This window comes from Cuculus canorus, chromosome 9 (assembly GCF_017976375.1).
Source record: "Cuculus canorus isolate bCucCan1 chromosome 9, bCucCan1.pri, whole genome shotgun sequence".
In the NCBI taxonomy this organism is placed as follows: Eukaryota; Metazoa; Chordata; class Aves; order Cuculiformes; family Cuculidae; genus Cuculus; species Cuculus canorus.
In genome coordinates this window covers 25,535,022-25,557,525 of record NC_071409.1, presented here as the reverse complement: position 1 = coordinate 25,557,525, position 22,504 = coordinate 25,535,022, and the positions used below count along the sequence as shown (strand labels likewise).

General features: G+C 44.0%; 3 protein-coding genes across 9 annotated transcripts in view; 1 reads left to right on the top strand and 2 right to left on the bottom strand.

Moving 5' to 3' along the window:
- MED12L (mediator complex subunit 12L) overlaps positions 1–22,504 on the top strand; it is a 134,953-nt gene that overhangs the window by 29,764 nt on the left and 82,685 nt on the right. For 5 of the 7 annotated variants that reach the window (XM_054073969.1, XM_054073964.1, XM_054073966.1 and 2 more), the window contains 2 exons: positions 949–1,053; positions 2,029–2,205. In XM_054073969.1, coding sequence (XP_053929944.1) covers positions 949–1,053; positions 2,029–2,205 — 282 coding nt within the window. The remainder of the gene's footprint in view (positions 1–948; positions 1,054–2,028; positions 2,206–22,504) is intronic. The other 2 variants (XM_054073967.1, XM_054073968.1) reach the window with 1 other exon arrangement.
- GPR171 (G protein-coupled receptor 171) lies at positions 3,352–19,158 on the bottom strand. Its single transcript, XM_054073974.1, has 4 exons — positions 19,128–19,158; positions 14,670–14,757; positions 6,654–6,831; positions 3,352–4,903 (listed from the first exon to the last, which is right to left on the bottom strand). The coding sequence occupies exon 4, from the start codon at positions 4,852–4,854 to the stop codon at positions 3,880–3,882; it is 975 nt and encodes a 324-aa protein (XP_053929949.1). The 5' UTR covers positions 4,855–4,903; positions 6,654–6,831; positions 14,670–14,757; positions 19,128–19,158; the 3' UTR covers positions 3,352–3,879.
- On the bottom strand, positions 8,656–19,168 carry P2RY14 (purinergic receptor P2Y14). Its single transcript, XM_054073973.1, has 3 exons — positions 19,128–19,168; positions 14,670–14,757; positions 8,656–12,870 (listed from the first exon to the last, which is right to left on the bottom strand). Exon 3 carries the CDS (start codon positions 12,850–12,852, stop codon positions 11,839–11,841), a length of 1,014 nt encoding a protein of 337 aa, XP_053929948.1. The 5' UTR covers positions 12,853–12,870; positions 14,670–14,757; positions 19,128–19,168; the 3' UTR covers positions 8,656–11,838.

Genomic DNA, 22,504 nt, shown 5'->3' with positions numbered 1-22,504 from the left:
AATCTCTCTCTCCGTGTATCTTTCACTTTGAGAAGATTGAAAGTGATCTGTTAGCTTTGTTCTTGTCTATAGGGGTAATTATTGCAGTTTTCATGCACATATACTGAACTGAAGGTTCTCTGCCAATCTAAATAACTTGGGATAAACAAAAAGGAACAATGTAGACTTCGAAATGTACCAGTGGAAAAACTTATTTGCAGATGTACTTCAATGAAGAGAAGGGAGAACGTTAAGCAGGAGGAGTCCCACATTCTCTGTGTGGTCTGGGGGACAGTGCGTGGCCTGACAATGTGCTCACAGATGATCAGAAGCTCAGTGTGTGCCACACAGCCACCGAGTAAGGATTGTAAAGGCGAACCTCCCCACTCGTGTGTGTGCAGTCTGGGTGCAATCCCGAGTCTTCCATCAGATGAGCAGTAACATAGTGCAAGAGGAAGGCAATTTTAAACTTAAGACTGCAAACCATATTTGTCCGCGTGTGACAAGGTGTGGCCTGTTGTTCTGCTGCACCATCACGTGGAGCTAAAGGATCCTCTTACATTGCTTTTCTTTTGTATCTTTATATATGACCAAATTTGCCATGAAAGACAGGGGTTTCTACAAGTTGCCTTTTGTGGTACAACGAAGTCAGAAATACAGCCTGGGAAGGTACAAGTCACCTCCCTGTTCTGTAGGTGTCCCTGGAGTGGAATTGCTCCCAGGGATATACTGGGAAGTTTTGTTTCCCCCTTTGGCTCCTGCCATTTTCTGTGTTTTTGTGGATTTAGGCTTGAGAAACACTTTTGTGAATTAAGGCTTACCAGAAACATTCCAAAGCCAGTATCTGAAAACCTGTCAACAATATTTTTCTTAGTTGAACTGGTGGAATACTTGGGTTTGCCCATGATTGGTGAAATGGGTCTTCAGTGAGATGTGATTGATGTTTCTCTTTTTCTCTCTGCCAATTAGGATCATAGTATTATGGAACACATGGGGATTGACTCAGGAACCACTGGTATTTTTGATGATGTAGACAAGAGTGACTTTAAGGCAGATTTTGGTTCAGAATTTCCAGTAGGTTTAACTTTGGCTTTTCTGCATGCCTTTGATGCCTGTGTCTGATACTTGCTGTTGTCACTGAATGTCTCTCCTTGCACCTTGCCTCTGCCATCAGCAGCTGATATCCATTAGCATCCAGCCCCTGCCACCATCTGTGTGGGTGCATCACCACCTTTCTCTGTCTCTCTGCTGTGTGGTAACCAACTGCTCTTCTGTGCTTCCCCTAATTGTACACCTGCACGCGGGCTCCTCTCTCCCTCCTTCCCTTTTCCGCTTTGCCTCCAGCGTATTCAGAGTGCTGTGTGTTACAGTTAAGCATGAATAAACATGCAGATTTACGTAGTTCTTTGACATCAAGGAGCCCCAGATTGATACCGTTTGCTTTTGTCTTTTCTCGGTCTTCCAAGTTTGCATCCCCCCTTTTTTCCTTAGCCTGATTCTGCATTACCCTTGAATCTCCTAGGGGATTCCTTTGGGACTGGTCCTCCCTCTGCATCTGCACAGGCTCTTGTTCCTGGATCTGTCTGTGCAGATCCACTTGCAGGATGCTGGAACCCCTGTTTCTGCCTGACATCTGTCGCGATGGTTTCAAGCATATCCATGCTGGCTTACAATATCTCTTGTCACTTCCTCCTTCACCCTTTTGATAGTTTTCTCTCAATCACTGGACTACCTCATTGTGATTTCTGTGTCACAGCAGCATAAGAAGGGTGGAGATTTCTCTGAATCATAATGTTTTTTTCCTGACTGACTACCAGTGGTTTAGATCTTGTCTTATAACAATGGAGATATGCATAGAGATATAATGCGTATATGTATCTTACATTTCAGACTTTTATTATGAATTGCCTTTGCTTGGTCTATCTTTGAGAAGCCTCAGATGTTTAAAAAGTAACTGTAACCAAGAACAAAATTGTATCTCTGAATGTAGTATCTAAATTTTGAGGTGGAGGTTACACTTACCTTAAACGTTTGTTTTACATGACTTAGATATTTTCTCCGATGCCTGGGGAGTCTTGTGAGAATGTGAACTCTTCTTTAGACAGAAGAATTTCAGTTACCAGTGAGAAGTCCATCAAGAGGGAAAGACTGAGAGAACTGATTTTTCCATCCAATTATGATCTTCTTCGCCACTTGCAATATGCAACACATTTCCCTATACCTCTGGTGAGTGACCCCTGTACTTGTGCACGTAACGGTACTGCCTGATGTCATATAGCAAAGCATTTAAAGGAAGAAAAGGTCCCTGTTTAGAGAGAGCTGGGCTCTGTGACCTCTGCCGAGGGCTCCCGACTGATCCACGCAACGCTGTTGCTGCCAGGATGCACACGGATATCTTTTGTTTTATAACGGGGTGTTAGCTGGAAGAGGGCTCTGATCATGTGTGATGCTTTACTGGGGTTAAGGCGACTGGCACCACAATAAACCCACGGCATTCCAGGGTCTAATCAAAGTTCGCTAAATAGATAATTTGATGTTGTAATTGGACAGATGGATGGATACCAAAATATCTGAATTTCTGAGATGTAAGGGACAGAATGGTGCTATTTCCTCCCACCACTGCTCGCTGATGCTAGTGTGGGTTTTTGGCAGCTGCTGCTGTTGTGTTTCTCTGTAGGCTCGTGAGAACTGAAGAAAGCCTCATGAATAACATTCCAGATCCTAAACCCTCGTTCTGTTGGCTCTTTATGTTTTCTGCTGTGCTGGAAAAAGGGCTCAAGTACCGAACAAGCCTTGAACTGGGATGTATCTACATGAGTATTAAATTCTGTCAGTACAGGAAGTGTCCTGTGAGATATGGTGTGATAACCACAGTCTTCTTTGCCTTACATTTCTTATTTCACAAAGTTTTTTTTGGGATTCACTGCAGGTGAATTGTTAATCAAAATAAATACTGAATGAGCTATTTTTGTTCAGGAGAATTTTGAATGCTTGCTCGAAGTTTGATTTATATTTTGCCCATTTTGAGGACTAGGAAGAAGATAACTTGATTTGGTTTTATTGCTGAAATATTTTTGATTTACGGATGGAGCAAATCCAGGTAGCTGGGTTTTGCCTATGCAGGCAGATTTTTAAAATGTTGATTTTTGCCTGTTCTACATATGCATTACTTTTTCAAATAATTGTAGATTAGAATATTAATCAGTTGCTGCTTTCTAAATTTTTGTAAGTAAAACAAGCAAGGGAACACTACATATAATTTATCTCCATTTTAAAATTTCCTCAAACATTCTGAAATAACACATTGTTAGCTTTTTTAATATTCATTAAAGCAGCAGCAAGGAAAGGCAATGGAACTTGGCAAGAACAAGATCTTTATTTGTAAGGACTGCAGGTGTGATGTAAGCAGATACATTAATTTTTATTCGGTGCAGCTTAAAATCACTTTCTGGAGTATATAACGCCTTCTAAAATGCCCTGGGTTAATTGCATCTGTGAAAACTTTTGCAGCTTATGAACTGTTATTAAATAATCTGTTCACTTGATTGCACCAAGTCACTCAATATAGTAAGTATATAATACTTGGAGAAGGTGAGTTCGGGTGTTTGCCATAAATAACTATAGGGTATGTTTGAGTCTGTCTGGCTGTGTTGTATTCCTGAATGTTGCTGACCCTTGGCAGGTCATCGCTGCTACATCAAACTGTTGCTGAAAGGCATTATTGAATGTTCCGCCGGTTCAGACCTACCGTGTGAATAGAGAACAAAGCGGATGGTGGTGTTCAGTGTTTTTCCTTCTGCTGGGTTTCATTCAGCAGGAATGTTGACTGTGGTAGCCGTGCTCGCCGTCGCACAACGCTGTTCCTGCTGCGAATGCACGCTCTTCTGATGGATTTTAGAGTCAGTACTTTTGCATCTGCTGGCCAGTTGGGTGATATCTTTCTTCTGTAGAAACATCTCCCTCCTTGGGTGGTGCGAAAGTCTCAGTGAATTTCAGTCGGAATGATTTGGAAAGATGGTAATAGAGAATGGGGTCAAAGCAAAGACTCGATACTGCAAACAGCATTGTAGATTCTTTAGCTTTAAAGAGAACTTGCTTGAGAGAGCAGCTGGTTATGGCGTCGCTTTGGCTCAAAGTGTAGGGAATACGGACGATGTGGTATGGAACGAAACACAGCAGGTAGCCTGCGGTTACCAGCAATATGCTGGTGAGGGCTTTCTTCACACTGGTGTAACTCTCGCTGTATTTGTTTCGGTAGAGTTGTCTAACAACAAGGAAATTGGAAATCAGAATCACAGCTGAAAAATTCAGGAATATTGCTGTGCAGATGAAATTAGTGAACACGTGCCAGTCTCTGCCAAATTTTGTTTTGAAATCGATGCATCCTGCACCGGGTCTTTCTTCAATGGTTTTGATGGGAATAGCCATATTGGGCACTGTTATAAGGAGAACCATTGCCCATACGACTGCAGACAACATCTTGGCAAATCCGGGCTCTTGAATGCGGTAGATCTTACAGCTGTGCATTAGCTGAAGGCAACGATCGATGCTTACGAACCCCCAAAAAATAATAGATAAATACATGTTCAGGTAGATGAAGCAGGCTGTAACTTGACAGTGGAATATTCTCAGTCTCCAGGACGCAACTCCTAGGTCAACAATAATCTTTACTGGCAATGCCAAAGTCAACAAAAAATCTGCTGTTAAGAGGTTAATTAAGTAGATGCTCATACACTTCTGTTTCTGATCTTTTTGTGTGAATGCCCATAGTGCAAAACAGCTTCCAATGAATCCCATAAGAAAAATCAAGTAGTAAAAATAGGTAAAAGGTTCCATTTCTTTACTGATATAGCATTGTGAAGCATTGCTTGACATCGTAAACTTCTTGTGCAAGTTAGCTTTGCTGCTAGGAGAGATCAAGAACCTACAAAAAGAACGACAAAGACATCAGTGATATCAGCCTTTCCTGAGCAAGAGTAGTTATTATTTAAGTTTGTTTGATTAATTTCATGGAAAAACTGCAACTGGGAAGAAATATTTTTCTCTTCCTTCATGCTGCTTCACAGGTATGCAAGAGGGCCTTGATCTCATGTCAGAAAAGTTTGGAAATGTATTGGGAATTGTTCTTGAAAGCACAGATTTCTGAGAAACTCTGCTGCTGGAGGAGTCTTCCCGAGTGTGTGTTTGGTTCAACCCCACCAACCAGCCAAGAGGCCAAGGGAAAAGGTTTGCGTCTGTTTAAGCATCTGGTTAATAATGGTCGTACTAAAGCTTCATAACTTCTGAACCTTTGAAACTATGCCTTAAAAAAGGGTAATATTTCTAGTAGTCTTGTTCTATAAGAGCGTATTGGGAGTTTTGAAGTTAAAGCACTGTCAAACCAATACGTGGATATATCAGAGATAAGCAAATAGTTCTAATCAGCCCTAAGCTTTTGCAGGCTGCTCTCTCTTCCGACTTGAACAGAGGACAAATTAATCACAATTTTATGAAGGGTTTAGAAAAAAAAGCACATTTTGAAAGAAGCAACTGCTAAATAATTCTTGCTTCCTTTTTAGGCTTCACTAGGAGTTATGGGGAAGAAAAATAGAACATTTTGGTCTTACTTTAAAGAAATATTCTACTCCACGACCAAGGGCTTTTTGTGTGTTTGTTGGCTATGCTCAGACTGCTGCACAGAAAACCTGTGGCAAAGGAGGCCCGTTCGTTCGGTTGAAAACCAATACGTTTCTCTTGAATAGCAGAACTGAAACAATTTTTTTGTATCGTAATATTTTCCCTGGCTTTAATATACAATAGAACTACAACAGAACTACTGTGTTTGTGCTGTAAAAGATGTATCCAGATGTGCATTATTTGTAAACCAAAATGATTGCAGATACTCCAATGATTTAGAAGTTTGTTTCTTGCAGTTGGATTTCTGTGGGTGGTCTCTGTCCTGAAAACCTGTAGCCGAGTTGAAGTTACTGCTTCACAGTAGCATGTTTGGGTCTGTGTGGTGCAGGTGAGGGACATGCAGTGCTGCAGGGCTTACTGCTGCAGTCTTGAGGTGGTGGGATTTCCCTGCTCATCCTCTTCAAAGCCTGGCAAAGTGAACCCTGAAATCCTGCTGGAACTGGAGCATGGATACAGCCAAGGATGCAGCGTGGCTGCAGCTGAGTAACACCGACTACAGGCAAAGCAAGGGCTGCTTTAAGTTATAGACTCATAGAATAGTTTGGGTTAGAAGGGACCTTAAAGATCATCCAGTTCCACCCCCCCCTGCTCCTGGGCAACCTTTTCCACTGCCTCACCACCCTAATAGTGAAGAAATTCCTCCTTGTGTCTAGCCTAAATCTGCCCCTCTTGTTTATACCCATTTCCCCCAATCCTATCACTCCAAGCCTTTATGAACAGCCCCTCCCCAGCTTTCCTGGAGCCCCTTCAGGTACTGGAAGGTCGCTATAAGGTCTCTTCGGAGTCTTCTCTTCTCCAGGCTGAACCACCCCAACTCTCTCAGCCTGTCCTCATATGGGAGGTGCTCCAGCCCTCGGATCATCTTTGTAGCCTCCTCTAGACCCGTTCCAGCAGCTCCATATCCTTATAAATCCTTATATGCATTTACACAGTTAATGTTTCAGGCTGTATTTGTACGTGGATCTAGATAGGCTGGAAGAAAGACTAAAAGTACGTACCCGTCCTAGTGGTCCGTGGGGTCTTCTGAGCATTAGCCTGCAAAGGTCTGCTGTCTGGGTGACTGCTCTTGCAGCCCTGTAGCGTGTTAATCTCCTCGGGCTGTGTCTGTGGTTTTTAAATGCGCTGATTGACGCAGTTAAAACCAGCATTCAAATAACGAAACCACATGGGAGTCACCTAGAAGAGAGGTGACAGAAAAATGTCAGTGTTCACGGAACAGCCCGGTGAGACCTCTCTTCCTGTGTCATGGGGCGGTTGGTGGCGATGGGCTGGGCGCCCCGCAGTGCCCTCCAGCATGTCCTTCCCCGTGAGCCACACCACGAGTGCTCGTTGCTCTGCAGGGTGGAACAGAACGGTGGGGAGATAAGTGGCTGCAGAAGAGCCGAGTTAGTCATGCTGCTGCGGCCGGTAGCGGGGATTGTTACAGTTGCTGCAGTTCAAAATACACTTTTATGGGGGGAAGATGGTCAGAGTCGCTTGACCTGTCGCCATCGGAGAGCCAACAGGGATGGTGAGTGGTGCCCCACGCTGGCTGGTGCCTAGCGGACCTGGAGGCTGGGCAGTTTTCACTCTCAACTTCTAACATCAAGCCTGAAGATTTAAGTTTAAGTGCTTATATGCAAGGGTGAGGAGGCATGCGTGGTGTGCTCGGCCCCACCAGGGGGACTTTTTCCTGTAGTTCCTAAAACTTCATCAGGTTAGCCTGGATTCTTGACCTGGAGCTGTGGATGTGTGACACTGGTGGCCATTTCTTTACTTTTGTTGTTAAAGACCTGAGACTCTTTCACCCCCTGTGTGTCCTACATTTACAGTCTGTCTGGAGCCAGAGCTTTGCAATGCAGTTGGCTCTCATTTGTTATGATATACCTGCGTGAGATTCCAGTTGCAAGCTAATTTGCAGGTTTAAAGGCACTTGGGGCTTCTACTGATTACAATTAAAGTTCTAAACCTTTGGACGTGTGCCAAGTTCTATTGAAAATGAAAATGCCACCTTAGGGATACAGGGGAAATGTTTATAATATGTCTAATGCCAGGCTGAGGTACCGCTAACAACAGTGAAACCCCAGCATGTGAGCAGTTTGTTGTAGCTGAGAATCCACAGGAATTTACAAATCACATACGAGAGCTTTGTGAAGAAACAAATCAAGAATGTCTGGTTTTAGGTTTAGTCATCAGCTTAAAGTTCAGACCATATTTGTCGAAATGTTTGCAGAGCTTCATAATCTGGAATGATCCTGTGTTCGGTTTTGAGCAAACATGGGCTGGTTTATGGTGTTATGCTCATCATGCAATACTGATCTCTCCATACTTGTATTTTTCTTTCTTTTTTAAATCTTAAAACGGAGCATTCAGTCAGTTGTTTTTGTGTGTGTCTCCCCTTTCATAGAATCATAGAATTACAGAATGGTTTTGATCGGAAGGGACCTCAAAGCCCATCCAGTCCCACCCCTGCCATGGGCAGGGACACCTCCCACTGGATCAGGGGCTCCAAACCCCATCCAACCTGGCCTGGAACCCCTCCAGGGATGGGGCAGCCACAACTTCCAGGGGCAGCTGGGGCCTCCCCACCCTCATTGTGAAGAATTTCTTCCAAATGTTTAATGTAAGTCTCCCCCCTTCCAATTTAAAGACGTTCTCTCTCATCCCATCACTCCATGTCTTTGTAGAAAGCCTCTCCCCAGCTTCCCTGGAGCCCCTTTCAGCACTGGAAGCTGCTCTAAGGTCTCCTTGCAGCCTTCCGTTCCCCAGGCTGAACAACCCCAACTCTCTCAGCCTGTCGACAGAGTCAGCTGACAACTACAGCTCAGAGGACTTTTCTAGGTCAAAAAGGACAAGGTGATGATTAGGTCAACTTTTGCTGAAAAATGGCCTGCACTTCCTACAGAAGTGTTTCAGGAGCAGAAGAAAGATGAGAATGTGAGACTACGGAGTCGTAATTCTGTTTTTATTGCAGTGCAGTGTGTTCCCCTGTCTACATGTCTAACTTAAAAGGCCATTTTAGTTCATAAATTACAGACGCAGATGGTAGATTTTGCTGTGATGAGGGTTGCTGAGTGCTTCTCATCACAAACCCCTATTTTTGGTGGTTTAAACTTTGCTGAATTTTTGACTTTTGGTTTGAAATTTTCCATGATGCATTCCTGACTCTTGGGATTGGGGGGTGGTACAGAGAAGGGAATGGGGTGCTGGTGTGGCTGGGAATTGGGTCACAATGATTAAATCATTTCTGAGAACAAAACTGGGAAAAGTAACATCTAAGCTGTAAACCAGATGGCCTTTAAAAAAGCACCAGGAGCCTTGTATTTTGAGTTGGACACACCAGAGATCTATGTGGGAACTCTTTGTGTCAAGTTGCCTTCTGATATCCCTCTACAGTTTGCATGTTGATGTAGAGAAAGATTTTTTTTTTTTGCTTCCAGAAAAAGTTTCCAGAGGCTTTCTGGAGCTCTGCTGTCAGTCGGCATCATTTCCTTCTGAGAACCCTCCAGTGCAGGTGTAGTTGAGCCGAGCGCTCACTGCTGGCGTGGGGCAGGGAGAGGTCTCGCGAGGGGGAACCCAGGTCTCCAGAGGAGAGCGAGCCGGGAGAAGGGGCAGAGTGTCAGAGTAGCCAGGAGGGATGGGGAGCGAGTTTCGATGTTTGTCAGAGTCACTGTGGGTTCTCCTTTCCTTTTATTTGGCTCTTTGAAGCTGTGAAATGTTACGTCGCAGCGTTGCGTGTAGACAGGTTTGGGGCTGCGTGGGGCAGCTGCTTCTTGTTCCTTCAGTGCCACGGAGGCATTTAGGAGTACGGCAGGAGGATGAGCTGCAGCTGATGTTGCCGTTGCACAGGAACCTTGTTTAGCTCTGGGTTATCCGTTAAGTTTCACTACAAGAACTTTAGGGAAGTTCCACCAGGTGGTAAATTGACAAGGCACGAGCTGGTGCTAAGCGTGACCACGAACCTTCTGAGTGTGTGAGGAGCTGCCTGAGTCTGGCTGAGGCACGAGGCACTGGAAAGGGGTGAAAGAATTGACTTACCAAGTGCAGAAAAACAATTGGCCCCGTACCTTCCCATCTCAGTGAACTGAAAGCTAGAAATTTAGTGTCACTTCTTCAAAAGTGTGTTGGTCAGCACGCTTTCCCCCCGGTGCCTCATGTAGGTTTTTGTTGTTCTGATATCAGTAATCTGGTAAGTGAGAAACAGTTTTACAATAGAAATAGTGTTTTCAAAGGTTGCAAAGTAATTAAAGTTATCTAAATATGTCTTGTGGAAGGGTTTGATCTCTGTGTGCCACCGGGCTTTCACAAGCGCAATTAGTTGGATTTACGTAGGCAAATACCAAGCTGTGCCATGTAAGGAACTGAATATTTTTGCCATAAATGACAAAAAATTTCCCACAAAGCAACAGATTCCCTTCCCCTGCAGACTATTTCCCTCACTTGGAGGGAAGAGCCTGTGAAGTCTGTTTGACAAGAGTCTGGGAGCTCTGAAAGAATGCATAAATAATATTTTTTCTTGTTTTCTTTAAAAATGACAACCGAAATCAACTTTCTCCTGTAGTCCCTGAAGGCTGATTCGGGCTGAGGATCCCCAGCCCCTGCAGTCAGATGCCATCCAGCCTCTCTGGGTGGTGGGACAGCTCTTCAGGCAAGTATGGAATCAATGGAGATTGATTTTTGCTCTCCACAGAGATGTGTTTAAACTCAGCAGGCGCTTTAAAGAGCTGTCTGTTCCTTTAGTTTAAATATAATCCTGTGTGCTGGTAGAATACTGTCACTGTAGGTTGGTGGTCTCAGACAGAGAGAAGTTACACACAGCCTGGACAAGGTTCAAAGACCATATATTTAAAAATCCTTTACCCTGAGAGATTAGCCGTTAGGGCTAAAATGAAACACAGCGGCAGAAAGGTGAAATGCATGTTATTTCTCTTCTGATATCATCTTTAAGTAAAATGAAAGCATTCATTTTTCAGAGCCATTGCCTGAAAGCTTTTGTGGATATTTTTTCTACTCATGTGTTTTCCCTGTACAATGATAAAATCAATTAATCAATCAAAAAAAAAAGAAGGCTGCACTGAAAAATACAGTTCAGAAAGATTATATTTAGATATAGAAGGTTGGAGGCTTTCAGCCATTACCTTTGTACAGAGAGAAAAGCTTTATCATCGTGCTAAAAGCTTAAGAAACCAAACAAACCATTCTTTCTGGATTTAAATAAACCCCGTAGCTTCTAGACAGCTGTGCATATGTTTCCAAACGGGTTCTTGAGTGTTCTTACCTCCTTCTGCAAACGCAGAAAAGGAGTTACTGAAATCTGTCAGCTTAGTGTGAACACGTTTGGTGTACAGTGTTATTTCAGAAGAGTCTTGAGGAATGTGGCGCTGTGTAACTGTGCTGTTTAGTTTACGGTTGGATTCTCTTAAAACGCTTGCTGCCCTTTGATACCTAGAGGTGACAAATAATCACATTTAATTCTTAGTTTTATAGAATGTTTCCCTTAGGAAATCATATAAAACCAATTTTACCAAGATTTTTTCAGGCTCTGTTCAGATAATTGAGGATTTGATCTGTAATTCTTTTTTCTTCAACCTTTTTTTCCCCCCCGTGGTTGGAGTCAAGCCTTTCCTTCACCTGCACATTGCCTTCAGTGCTTGGCTTTGTGTGCTGGTAGGGACACAGGAGCGCTCCCTCTCAGGATCTCCATCCTCTTTTATGTTCCGGTAGCGGCCAAATCAGAGAGATTCGTGCTGAAATTCCTTGTGTTGCAGCTGAGTGAGAGTGATCCCTTGTTCCCAGGGCTTTCAGGCTGGTTTGTTGACCGTTGTGTGTGGTGCCTGACTTCATGAGAAACACCAGCAAATCCTTTTGATAGTTGGATCTGTTGGATAACGCGTTCAGAGAACAAAGGGCTGAAGCTCCAGAACATGTTTCAGTTACTCCTCTCTTTTTTTTTTTTGAGGTCTAGATAGGTCATATCACACTCTAATCACTCCTATCGCACTCTAATGCGAGGACAGCATCGGTTGAAATAGCACGTAGTAAATACATCAACAACTTGCAATAATGTTCTATACAGAGAAACACCACTCGGTATTTTATTCAGAAACCTTTGTTCTCTATTATTGCTGGTTCTCATCTGTTTGATTTCTTTGAGACATTTGCATTCTTGCATAACTTTAAGTGCGTTGTTTTACAGACCTGAGCTTACAGGATATTTATGCTTTCCCGAAGTGTGTTTGATCTTTTGGATTTAGAAATTTCAGCCTCACTTGAAGTTTGCAGCTTGAGGTGCAGTTTTTGATACAGCTTTTCTTTAAAGGGTAGGCAGAGGAAAAAATAAATAATGGGGTCGAGGCACACATTTGCAGCAGACAGGACAAGAGTGAACTCCTTCGCATAGAACAGAGCTTTTTTTGACTGGCAGTTGAATTGTGAGCTAGTTTGACTTAGGGTGTAGGGTATTCGGCAGAGGTGATAAGGTACAAAGCAAATAACAAATACAAACATGATGCTGAATATGTTACGGCTGGTTTTTCTCTTGGTCACGTCTGAGTTCCTTCTGAATTTTTTGTAAGATCTGTATATTTTTTTTGTTATGGAAGTGTAAAAAATGATTAGCAGAATAAAAACAATCCAGAAAATCCCTGTACAAATATAACTTGACGCCTTGTGCCACTGTCTGCCAAGCTCACTTTTAAGACCTATACACTTTCTGGAATAACTTTCTTTAGTGATTTCATTGGTTAGAATCATATTTGGAAATGATATAAGCATCAACAATAACCATATGATAACGGAGATCACCTTACTGTAGTTGACTGTGTGAACAATGGAGGTAAATAAAGGCTTTACAATTTTGTAGTATCTGTCAAACCCTATGAGGCCAAAAAATGTAATCCCAATATACATGTTTGTATAAAAAACGACAGCAGAGTATCTGCACACGAACGTGTTGAGTTGGGGAGGTGCAATTTCTGAATCGGCGAGAATTTTGAAAGGAAATGTCAGGCTCATGAGGAGATCGGCAACAACGATGTTTTTGAGATAGACGATAAAACTCTTTTTGCTAGAAACGTAGAGAAAGATCCATGCCGCTACACCATTCAGCAGGAGTCCCGCTATGAAAATGAAGCAGTAGACCAGGGGAATGACTGTCTTGGTTATTACTGTGCTGTGACTGCAGTTGTTTCCCGAGGAGTTTGTGCTGGAGTTGAACATCTTATGATATCTTTGTTCCTAGAAGCAGAGAAAGATTATCTCGGTGAGATAAAATGGTGCTACGCTTCCTGTTAATTAGGATAAGATTTCTACTCCTCCACATCAACCTGGCATATGTCTCGAATCACCACATTTCCACACCGTATCACTTCCAGCAGGGATAGATAGTTAGCATGTTCCGAGTGGTACCGTCTTGCTTTTTGATGATGGTCAAGGGCGTAACTGCTGTTGTGAACAGAGAATCCATTCACTTCTCCATTTGACTTTAATCCATTGGCTTCAAGCCCTGCGCTGCCTCTGCTCTGCAGGGAATAAACCCACGTGCAACTAACTGGAAGAAGGACTGAGCCACAGAATCACTAAATATGTCTCGTTAACCCTTAAAGACCAATGTGTATTTTTAGCACTGGTTTACCAGGAAGCATGTGAGGGATATGAGTATTCCTTGTACAAGTGTTCTGTTTTGTCTACAGGAGGAGAAGACACTCATTTGTTAGTCAAGCGTGGAATTATCTACTGAATGCTAATGTTTTCTAATGTTCACTTGAAAGAAAGCCTGATATGTAGCCAGCCCGGTTTGCTTTAAACTTTTACTTTTAGTAGTACGAAACACAGGAGTGTGCCTGCATGTTAGCATAGTGTAGCAGCTAGAATGTTTCTCTCAAATCATTCAGATTTAAATTTTAGAGGATCTCCCAGAAGAAATCGCATCTGCTGTCTGCTTTTCTTTGACAGAATGTTTACGGGGGTGGATTATCCTCTGTAGGGAGGGCAGAGCAGATATAGAGACAAAGCTTCTGTATTTGGCAAAGGTTTTTGGGTTTTTTTTAAGAAAATAAAGATTTTTCCTTATTGCCACAATTCTGAGTGGGCAGCTGATGCCTCTGTGTAGCAGATCGGAACCTGAAAGCAACCTTGCAATAACTATAGAAATGGAAATTTTCTTTCAAATAGATAAAATTGTTTCCTCTGGTGTATTGTTTTCGGTCTTTCTCCTGCAGACACTGTGAAGGCTGATGAGCTGAGGTGCTGTTCTGCACCTTGCATGGATAAGCGGAGCAATGGAGCAGGTGTTACCTGTGTTGGCACTCAAAGCCTGCAGTTAGTCTCCTCCTGGTTGCTCTCCCATATGAGGAGCTGCCGTCCTGTCTTTGTGTTTCAGCTCTGGTCACCGGGGACATTTGTTTTCGTTTGGTTGGAGAAGCAGTTACAATATAACTACAGTGTGGGTGGTGTGTTGGGATTAGGAGGTGATAATGGGTGAGGTTTGGGGTGATATCGCTTACACTAGGAGTATTGCCCCTTTTCCCTCTCTGTCCTTCAACCATGCACTCAAACAACTGGAAAGCACCACTAATGAATGGCATTTTTATTTCAGATGATAACAGAGAACTGTTCCCTTCCCAGTGCTACCTGCAGTGTCCGTGTTCTCTTTCTCCTGGCCGGCTGTCTAAGCCGGACATGCTCTGCATATGGTATGTGTAGAAGCTGTTCATTCTCTGTTTGGTTCCCTAAAACGAGGTATCTGGAGGTGGATCTTTCTATACTTGGGCTTAGCAGCAGATATTAAATGGCTTGGGGAGTTCATGGAGTGTTTCTTGCGCTGAGGGATTGTACAACAAAAGACTATTTCAGAAGCATGTGATTAGAGATGCAGATGTTAAAACTTTGTGAAGTATGTCTGTGCAGCACGAAAAATGCTGTGGACAAGTTTTACATTTGATACCAGCAAATTTACCAGCTGTCTGGGGTTGAGAATGAGGCCAAAATCCAGCCTGGACTCTGTAAATCTTTTGGGATCAATGGCATGTCCTTACCTTTCTTGATTTGACTGCTGTGGTGCTTTTTGCTAAGGGTCTGGAGTGCCTTCCATCCTCAGGCACGGGGGCTCTTTTGCTGGGAGACCTGTGTGAGAGACAGGAGAATACAGAGTTGCTAGAGTTGGGTATCACAACACAGGACAGCGTGATGCTGTGGCGCTGAGGGGTTCCTGCAGTGCAACACCTCTTTACACCATCTGATGGCCAGCGCTGCAGATGAGGCTTTGGATCTTTCAGGAGGGCTTCAGCATTGATTAGGGACAGAGCGGTAGAGCAGTCCTATTCAACAACTCATCACTGCTAGAAGCTCCTCATTTGATATCATTTGGTGGGTCAACTTAAGACCTTTCTGTCCAAATGCTGCTCGAGGTGATAACTAAGCTTAAGGATTCCTTTTTCAGATTTCCTTTTACCCAATTCTTAAAACATTGCTGTTTTATTTGCTTCTGGGTAATTGCCGCTGGTTGTTGGCATCTGTGTATTAATGGCCAGCAATTTGTGATTTAGGTGTGACAGTGGCCTTTCTTGCTTGAGCAGCATTTTGTGTTCAAATGCTTGGTCCAGCATAAAATAGGTATTTATTCTATGTAAATAACATCAACTCATGCAAACCCAGCAAACTTGATTTGCCAAAATTACAAGATTGCCTTGGTAAAATATATAAATGTTTTGAACTTTCTCAGTTTGCAAATCATGTTGTCTTGGCAAAATACACAAAAGGAAAGTTGCATAAACCATTACAAACACTGATGTCTTTCTGTATGCAAACTCTTAAGCCATCATTTGTCATGCTCACAATATCATTAAGGCAGTTTTTCTTGCCTTCTGTAACTTGGCTATCATATTTCAAAGTTCATGGCTGCTTTACTGAACATAAGAATAATATTTATAAGCTCTATTTTCTTTTATGTTCCTGGATATAGTAAAGGTTCTGTAGCGCTGGGGGCAGATTTTAGCTATTTATGGAAATTAATGCAGCTGCTTAGTAAGTAACTGCAATGCAATTACTGAGTCAGAACTTGTTGACAGTGGTCACTGTCCCCAGAAAACCTTTTTGAACTGTGAAGTGGAGTTTGTCAGAGAAGATCACGCCAGCTATTATCTCTGATGTGACCAGAAGTCTGGAGGAAGAAGAAGCGCAATACACAGACCGCAGCAATGCAAATTGTGCCAAGTTGCACTGGAAGGAGACTCCTTAAATATTCCTTTCTAGGAGTGCTGGGAATGGTCTGCACCTGAGGTCTCAGCCACGCTGGTATAATCCCGTTGGAAAGCAGCCCCCAGTGTGGGTGAGCATCCCTGGACTTCACGGTGCTCACTTCTTTGTCAGGAGCCAACCAGCAGAGGGAAGGAGGCTGTGATTTGTGGATGCTGGGATCCTGGCTCTCCCTTCTCCGGGTTGTACTGAGCTGGGTGTTGCGGGGTCAGAGCTGGTGGGCAGGCAGAGGCTGGCCAAGGGGAAGCAGTCTGCTCCAGTCGCCGGGGCATTGCTCCACCGGTGCGTACTCAAGGGTGGTCTGCTCCCTTCCCCCAGCTCCACAAAGGTGTCCGACCTGGCAGCTGGTGGGGTGGATGCTGAGATGGAGACATCCAGGGCCCGTGGTGTGACCTCTGGGCTCCTTTGGAAGCATTTTTACAGTGACTGTGGAGATATGTTGGTACTTTTGACTTCTTGTAAGTTTGCCAAGAGACCAAGATCTTGTTATTTTTCTGTTCTTATTATAACATTCCTCACAAGGCAACATACTTAAGAGAATAAAAGTATGCAAAATATCCTGTGTGCTATTTCAGCCCTTTAAAAGCCACGTATTGGGTGGTAGTTCTGTTGTAGCTGCACGCAATGTAGTGGGGCAAAATGGGATGAGTAGTTGAATTAGGATGATAGAAGTTAAACCCCCATTCCTGCTGCAGGAAGGAGTAATGAGAAGCTGTGTGAGAGCTTTGCAGGAGGTGGGACTCAGTGCATGCTTCCTTTGCTGTGGCTTGGAGGAAAGAGGGATCCGTTCGTGTGGCAGTAACATCTGGAGGGTCTTCGTTCCTTGCTGCTGTGGCTTCCTGCTCTTGCTGTCGAGAGCGCTGTCATCTGGTGTAGGAGGCCAGAGATGGAGTGAGCCATGTGTCTTCTTGAGGTGCTGGTGAGAGTCTTGTCCTCTGTGAAAGTGGCTGAAAGGCCCTGTGTCCCATGGTGGTGGCTCCTGTGGGGCATCTTCAGGAGGGGCCGTGGCTCACCCTTGGTGATGCCCCAGCTCTGTCTGCAGCTACAGTTCGCAAGGGTAGGAACGGGAGTGTAAACAACTCTATGTCTAACAGCACTTCTCATGTTTGATCTAAAAGGCACAAATTAGGGAGCAGTAGCAGTCTGTGATGAAGTGATGCATTTTTTCATGCTATACTAATTTATTTACAAATTCTTGACTCCCCAAACGTGGGATAAACCAAACAAAAAGCCGGGCTTAGAATGCTGCCCTTTATCTTTGGTGCTTTCTTAGGACTGAGTGCTAGTCCTGATGGTGCTGTCAGGCCGTGTGAATAGTCTGCCTCGTGTACAGTGATTTTCCTCCTGTGTGCATCTCAGCCCCAAGCCCTACACTGTCACCCGTTCCCATTTCGCATCATTGATACCTGTGTGTGGGCTGCAGCCCTTCGGGTGGGCAGGGAGCCCGTGTCACCCCCCGAGCGCTGCTGCATCCCCCTGCATCCCTCTGCTTTGCCCTGCGCAGCAGCAGGTCCTAGCCTGGCTTGTGTCTTCTACCTCACTTACTCGGTTCAGAAGAAACTGGCTCTATTATCTAACCTTTAAAATGTGATTTTTAACAAAACCCATAGAATAAAACCATTACACTTTTTGTGCCATCCCTTTGTTGGGATGGTATTTTCCCTGGGTGCCTGTTTTCTTCTAGTTGGTTGTATAATTCCTCTGCGTGTGTGTTTGTGACCCAACCAATATTCATAAATCCTTATGAATTAATGTTTGTATTTGTGTTTCTCATCCCTCATATTTGCAAAGCCAATTCCCACAAGGCTTGTTAAGTTCAGTGCGTTACAAACTTTTCCTGCCAGTGACTGGGCTGAGAGGAGTGCCGTTAACACCGTTCAGAAGTCTGCAGTATTGCAGTGGAAGGTTTTGACTTTAGGATTGTGAATGAATTCTCATTTCCAGCTGGACCCAATGCATCTGTTCCTAAAGCCGCTGCAGATCTGAGTACTGAGCTTCTGTTCTACGCGCTCCCCTCCTTCCTTCCTCTCCTCCCCATCTGCTCACCCTTCAAAAAAAGAAAAGTCTTCGTGATCCAGTGAGGAGGAAAAGAAGTGTTCTTCTCCCCAAGTTGGGTCAAAGCACGGGGGTTGGGTGGGTTGGGGGTGCGGAGCCCTCCAGCCTCACCTCAGCTGCACCTCAGCCACGCTCAGCGTCTGCCCTCGGCGCTGTGCTGCTGCTGAGCTCCTAAACAGCTCTGAAGGGCGAGAGTTGCTGTGGTTAACTTGACAGGAGGAAGCCTCCACGTCAGATGGCATCGATCAGTGCGGAGAGTGTTTAGCACTGACAGCATTTTGTAACAGGTTTCCCTGGCCAAAGTTATTAGAGGCAATTAGATCATACGTGGTGTGTTCTGGGCATGTATGGCATGATTATTTCTGGTGTTCTGAAGGGCAAAGTGAGCGAGGAGAGCCCACAGGTCGAAAGAGCAGCTGTTGATAAAACTATTTATTTTCCTGTTGAAGTAGCAGGCTTTTTGAAGGGCAATGCAAGTTCGCTTGCTTCCAGAGTGAGGACACCTCAAGGGTAGAGTTCTGTTTCTGTCTTGCAAAACCCAAGCAGTGATTGTTTCGTTTCTTCTTATTGTCCAGGAGTCCCTATGCTACTTCTGAAATCTGAAATTTAACGGCCTAATCTTCCTGATAAGTTATATTTTCCATTCTATTTTCATTTTTGATTTTTAAGACAAGGGTCTCAATTATTCTAAACCCACAACCGTTTAGTGTTAAAGAGCCTATGAAGTATCTGCAAACCCTGATACACTGAAACTGGGCAGTACTTTGGGCTGTTTGCATATGGCATCATTTTTCAGATCTAACCCAAATATTCTGTTTTTTTTAATTAAGCCTCAAAAAAACCCCTTAACTCCTATCAGTTATAGTATGTGAATTAGCAAGCAGTGGATTTAAGAGGAAAAGTTAGGACCAGGAATCGGCTTGTGATTTGGTATTAGAGGATTAAACAGCTCAGTTTTTACAAGCGACTGTTGAGCAACTGCAGTTATTCTAGTTATTCTAGCAGGAGTGTAGCAATAAAACATTGTAATGATTAGTAGCTTTATTAAAATGTGGCTCAAATAAAGCCTGCTGTTTTAAACTATGAGCTTTATATAGTTATGTTTCCTTAGTCGTAAATTAAACCAAAAGTAACTGCTAAAGAAGAATATCCCTGCACAGACCTCAGTTCAGAGCAATCCTTACCTGCAGATCTGCCGGTTGTGGTGGCATCGCTTGAGGCTGATCCGTATCTCAGATTAATTGCTGTGACAATTTGTCTGCCGTGGGTTTCTGTATTTATTTACAGCTCTGACCACTTATTTGTGTTCCAAGTCACTTGCTTGTGGCTTGCACAACGCGTGGATGATTTCCTGTTCACCTTATTTGTCAGATATAAAAGAAAAAAAAAAAGTGGTGGTGGTTATTTAAAGATGAAAAGAGAATGTTTGAGAGCGCTGGTAGCGAAGAGGCACATAGAGTGAGGCAGCGGAGTCTTTCACTTGGATAGAAGTGTAAAATTGCACGTTTGGTCCCTCTTCGGCTATGAAACAGATTTACAGAGCAAGTGCCTTACAATTGTAAGTGTAAAACGCTGTGAGAGCTGTGTCTGCTGCAGCCGATGCTGGTACTTCGTGCTGGAACGCAGCTGTCTGTCTGCTCTGCTGTACCCATTGGCTCCGCTACAGCTGGAGAGGTTTTACTTCTTTAAGCAAATGCTTTGCAGCATTATCTTCGTTTTTCTGCTTAGTGCTAGTGGTTTGTAGCGTGCTGTACCTCCCCACGGAGAAAGCCAGAGCGCTGCTGAGTCGTGCCGCGCCGCTTGGCCAAGCGTGCCGAGCTCTCCGGTGCTGCAGACGGCCAGCCTAGTTCCCTGTGCTTATGCGTAGTTCCATCGAGATCAGCATTTGAACCGGTTTCAAGGAAGACACATTTATGCAGTTGGCAGAGCAGTTAAGGGCTGGTGTTTTCTTTTCGCGTGCTGTTCCCAGGCCTAACTGCGACCTTTTCTGCAGACCTCGCTGCCCTGAGAGCCTCTGTTTGTTAATGGGAGTGCTCTGGGCTGGAGCACAGGAGGATCATGACGTGGTGGCTCGGGGTGGACTCAGAGGCTGAGAGATATATTCTCGGAGTAAATTAGGAACCTTTGGTGTATGGCTTTTTTCTTCTTTTTATCTTTATTTAACTTTAATCACTTGTCTGTCTTCCTCCCTTCCCGTTCTTCCCATACATTTACTTTTGAGGCTTTGAAATAAAGCACAAAATTAGTGCAAATATATGGTAATGGAAAAGCTAATATCTATTCTTTGAGTCTGGGAAAGCAGTGTATTCTGAGAGAGGTCTGAGGCTTGGGGTGAGAAATGGAGGTTTACTTGTTTTATATGGCTATTTAAAAGTGCAATTCCTAACGTATTAGTGTTATAATAAGCACTCAGTGCATGACTTGAGCTCAGCTTTACAGTGCGTAACCTAAACCCTCTGTTAAATACACAGTTGCCCCCTGGACTTTCCTTCTACGAGTGCTTATCACCTTACAAGAGGGTGTACGAATCAATGTACCTTCTGTTAACGCACTGCTGCCGTGCAGGCTTCCTTTACTCAGAGCTCGTGTTGACCTGAACCTGTAGTCCCTGCCTTCCTCCAGATTTCATGGCATCTTTCTCAGTGAAATACAGGGGTATCCTTAGAGCCAAAGTTGTTGTTACATTATGGTGAGTATTCCTGCTCCTCTCTTATTTCTGGGACTCCCAGATCAAAGCCAGAACGCTCAATTGTTTATTGCTTTTGGGTGATGAGTTTGGACTGTGATTTATTCTGTTTCCGTGACAGCGCGAGTGTTCAGCCTTTCTGAGAATCTGAGCTCTTCAAGGCAGGTGCTGTAACGTAGAAGTATTGTTTCGCTTACTTTCTTGGGTGTCAGAGGCAGGGAAATGGTCTGGTCCTCACTCAGCTCCTTGCCTCTGGGCTTGGTCCATTTCCTCTAGCTGACCTTCAGGGAGGACCACGCTCGAGGCTTTTCATCTGTTCCCCAGAAGGTACCCAGTCCTCTTTCCATCCTCCTTTTCCTCTTTCCATCCACCTTATGGTCATTTTTTGAAGGAAGGATGAGAGGAGTGGATCAGATAAGATAAGGCTTTGGATGATCACAAATACTTTAAAAACCTCTGGCCCTCTGAGACTGAGCTTGTAATTAATTCTAAGAAACCCTTTCTTTTTGGGTTGTTTTTGTTTTTCTCTCCCCAGAAACAGCAGAAGCCTCAGTATCCGTTTTGGGATGAAGGTCAACTTTCAGAGTATGACCCACAGCAAACTTTTTCCAATAGCTTCCACATCTAAGCCTAAAATTAAAATAAGCAGTATTCCCTTTGTGTCCAGATGAAACCCTCGCAGAAGAAGAAAACTGCAATTTGCCAAGACAAATGAGTTTGGAAGAGAAACATAAAGTATAAGAAAGAACTTCTTATCAAATCAAAGTTGTCAACCAACCTCAGTTGAATCTCTCCCTTTCGAGGGCAGTTCTCACTTTGTGCAGCACCCTAACCTTTCTGTTGAAGGAAGCCAACGTTCAGGGATGTAGAAAAAGGGAAAATTGAGCAGTGAAAGAAAAGCTCAAACATTCAGAAGTTATTCCCATTTTTTTCAAGCAATTGAGTATTTAGCAAAGAACCGAATAACCTTTTTTTTTCTGATTCATCAAAAAATCAGGGCTTGAGCTTGCAGCAAAGAACTTTGATTGGAGCTACCAACCTTTGTGTGACAGAAAGCGTCTTTCCTGTGGGCGAAAACACAAACTTGTCACTGAGGGATTGGGCTCTGGTAGAGGCAAATCCCATGTGGCAGAACTAAAACTGACAACTGAGTGCCTCAAAGCAAACCGGCAGGGATGCCCAGAGCTCACCCCAGGCTGACAGTCAGCTTCTCCAGGTTTCTTTCAGCTTTATTACCAATGCAGAATGGGTAACTTCTTTCTACTTTCTTCTCCACACCCTCCCGTCCGGCTGTTTTCCAAAGGCACCAGCATGCAGGCTGTTTTCCCCAGTCTCCTGGCAACTGCAGCAAGAGAAGCGAGGGTTTTACGCTGTTTCTGCTTGACAATAAGCTGAGGATGTGGTTACAAAGCAGATCTGAGAAGACCCCGGTATTTCCAAAGGAGATTGCAAGTCTGCTGTTACAATAGACCTGTTGCATAGGGGCTGAAGTTGTTAACGCTGTGGCAGTCCCTGCTGCTGCGATTTAAGGCAGGGGCCTTTTGTTTTGTAGGCAAATTGACATGGAAGCACTGTTGTTTAGTACGTTACTTCTACCACCAGATTTGTTATTTTCCAGTTCCCCAAAGTGGCCCAATTCCACCTGTGTGCTTTCCATCAGCAGCAGAGGCGACTGGACACTGTGTTGGACCTGCAGGTTGTGGTGTGGTGTAGAAGTGGGAGTCCTGCCTGAGGAATTGCTTGGTTTTCTGGAGGTGACTCTTACACTTCCGCACATCCTGGGTGCGCTAATGTTGCTTGTATAGGTGTGGGAACAGAAGTCTCTTCTGCAGCATCTGCATTACCAGTGTTAGAACATCTCCGGCTTACTGCAGG

Bases quoted from the DNA above. Each gene is read 5' to 3' on its own strand.
- P2RY14 (XM_054073973.1), bottom strand. From the start codon at position 12,852: ATGTTCAACTCCAGCACAAACTCCTCGGGAAACAACTGCAGTCACAGC.
- GPR171 (XM_054073974.1), bottom strand. From the start codon at position 4,854: ATGTCAAGCAATGCTTCACAATGCTATATCAGTAAAGAAATGGAACCT.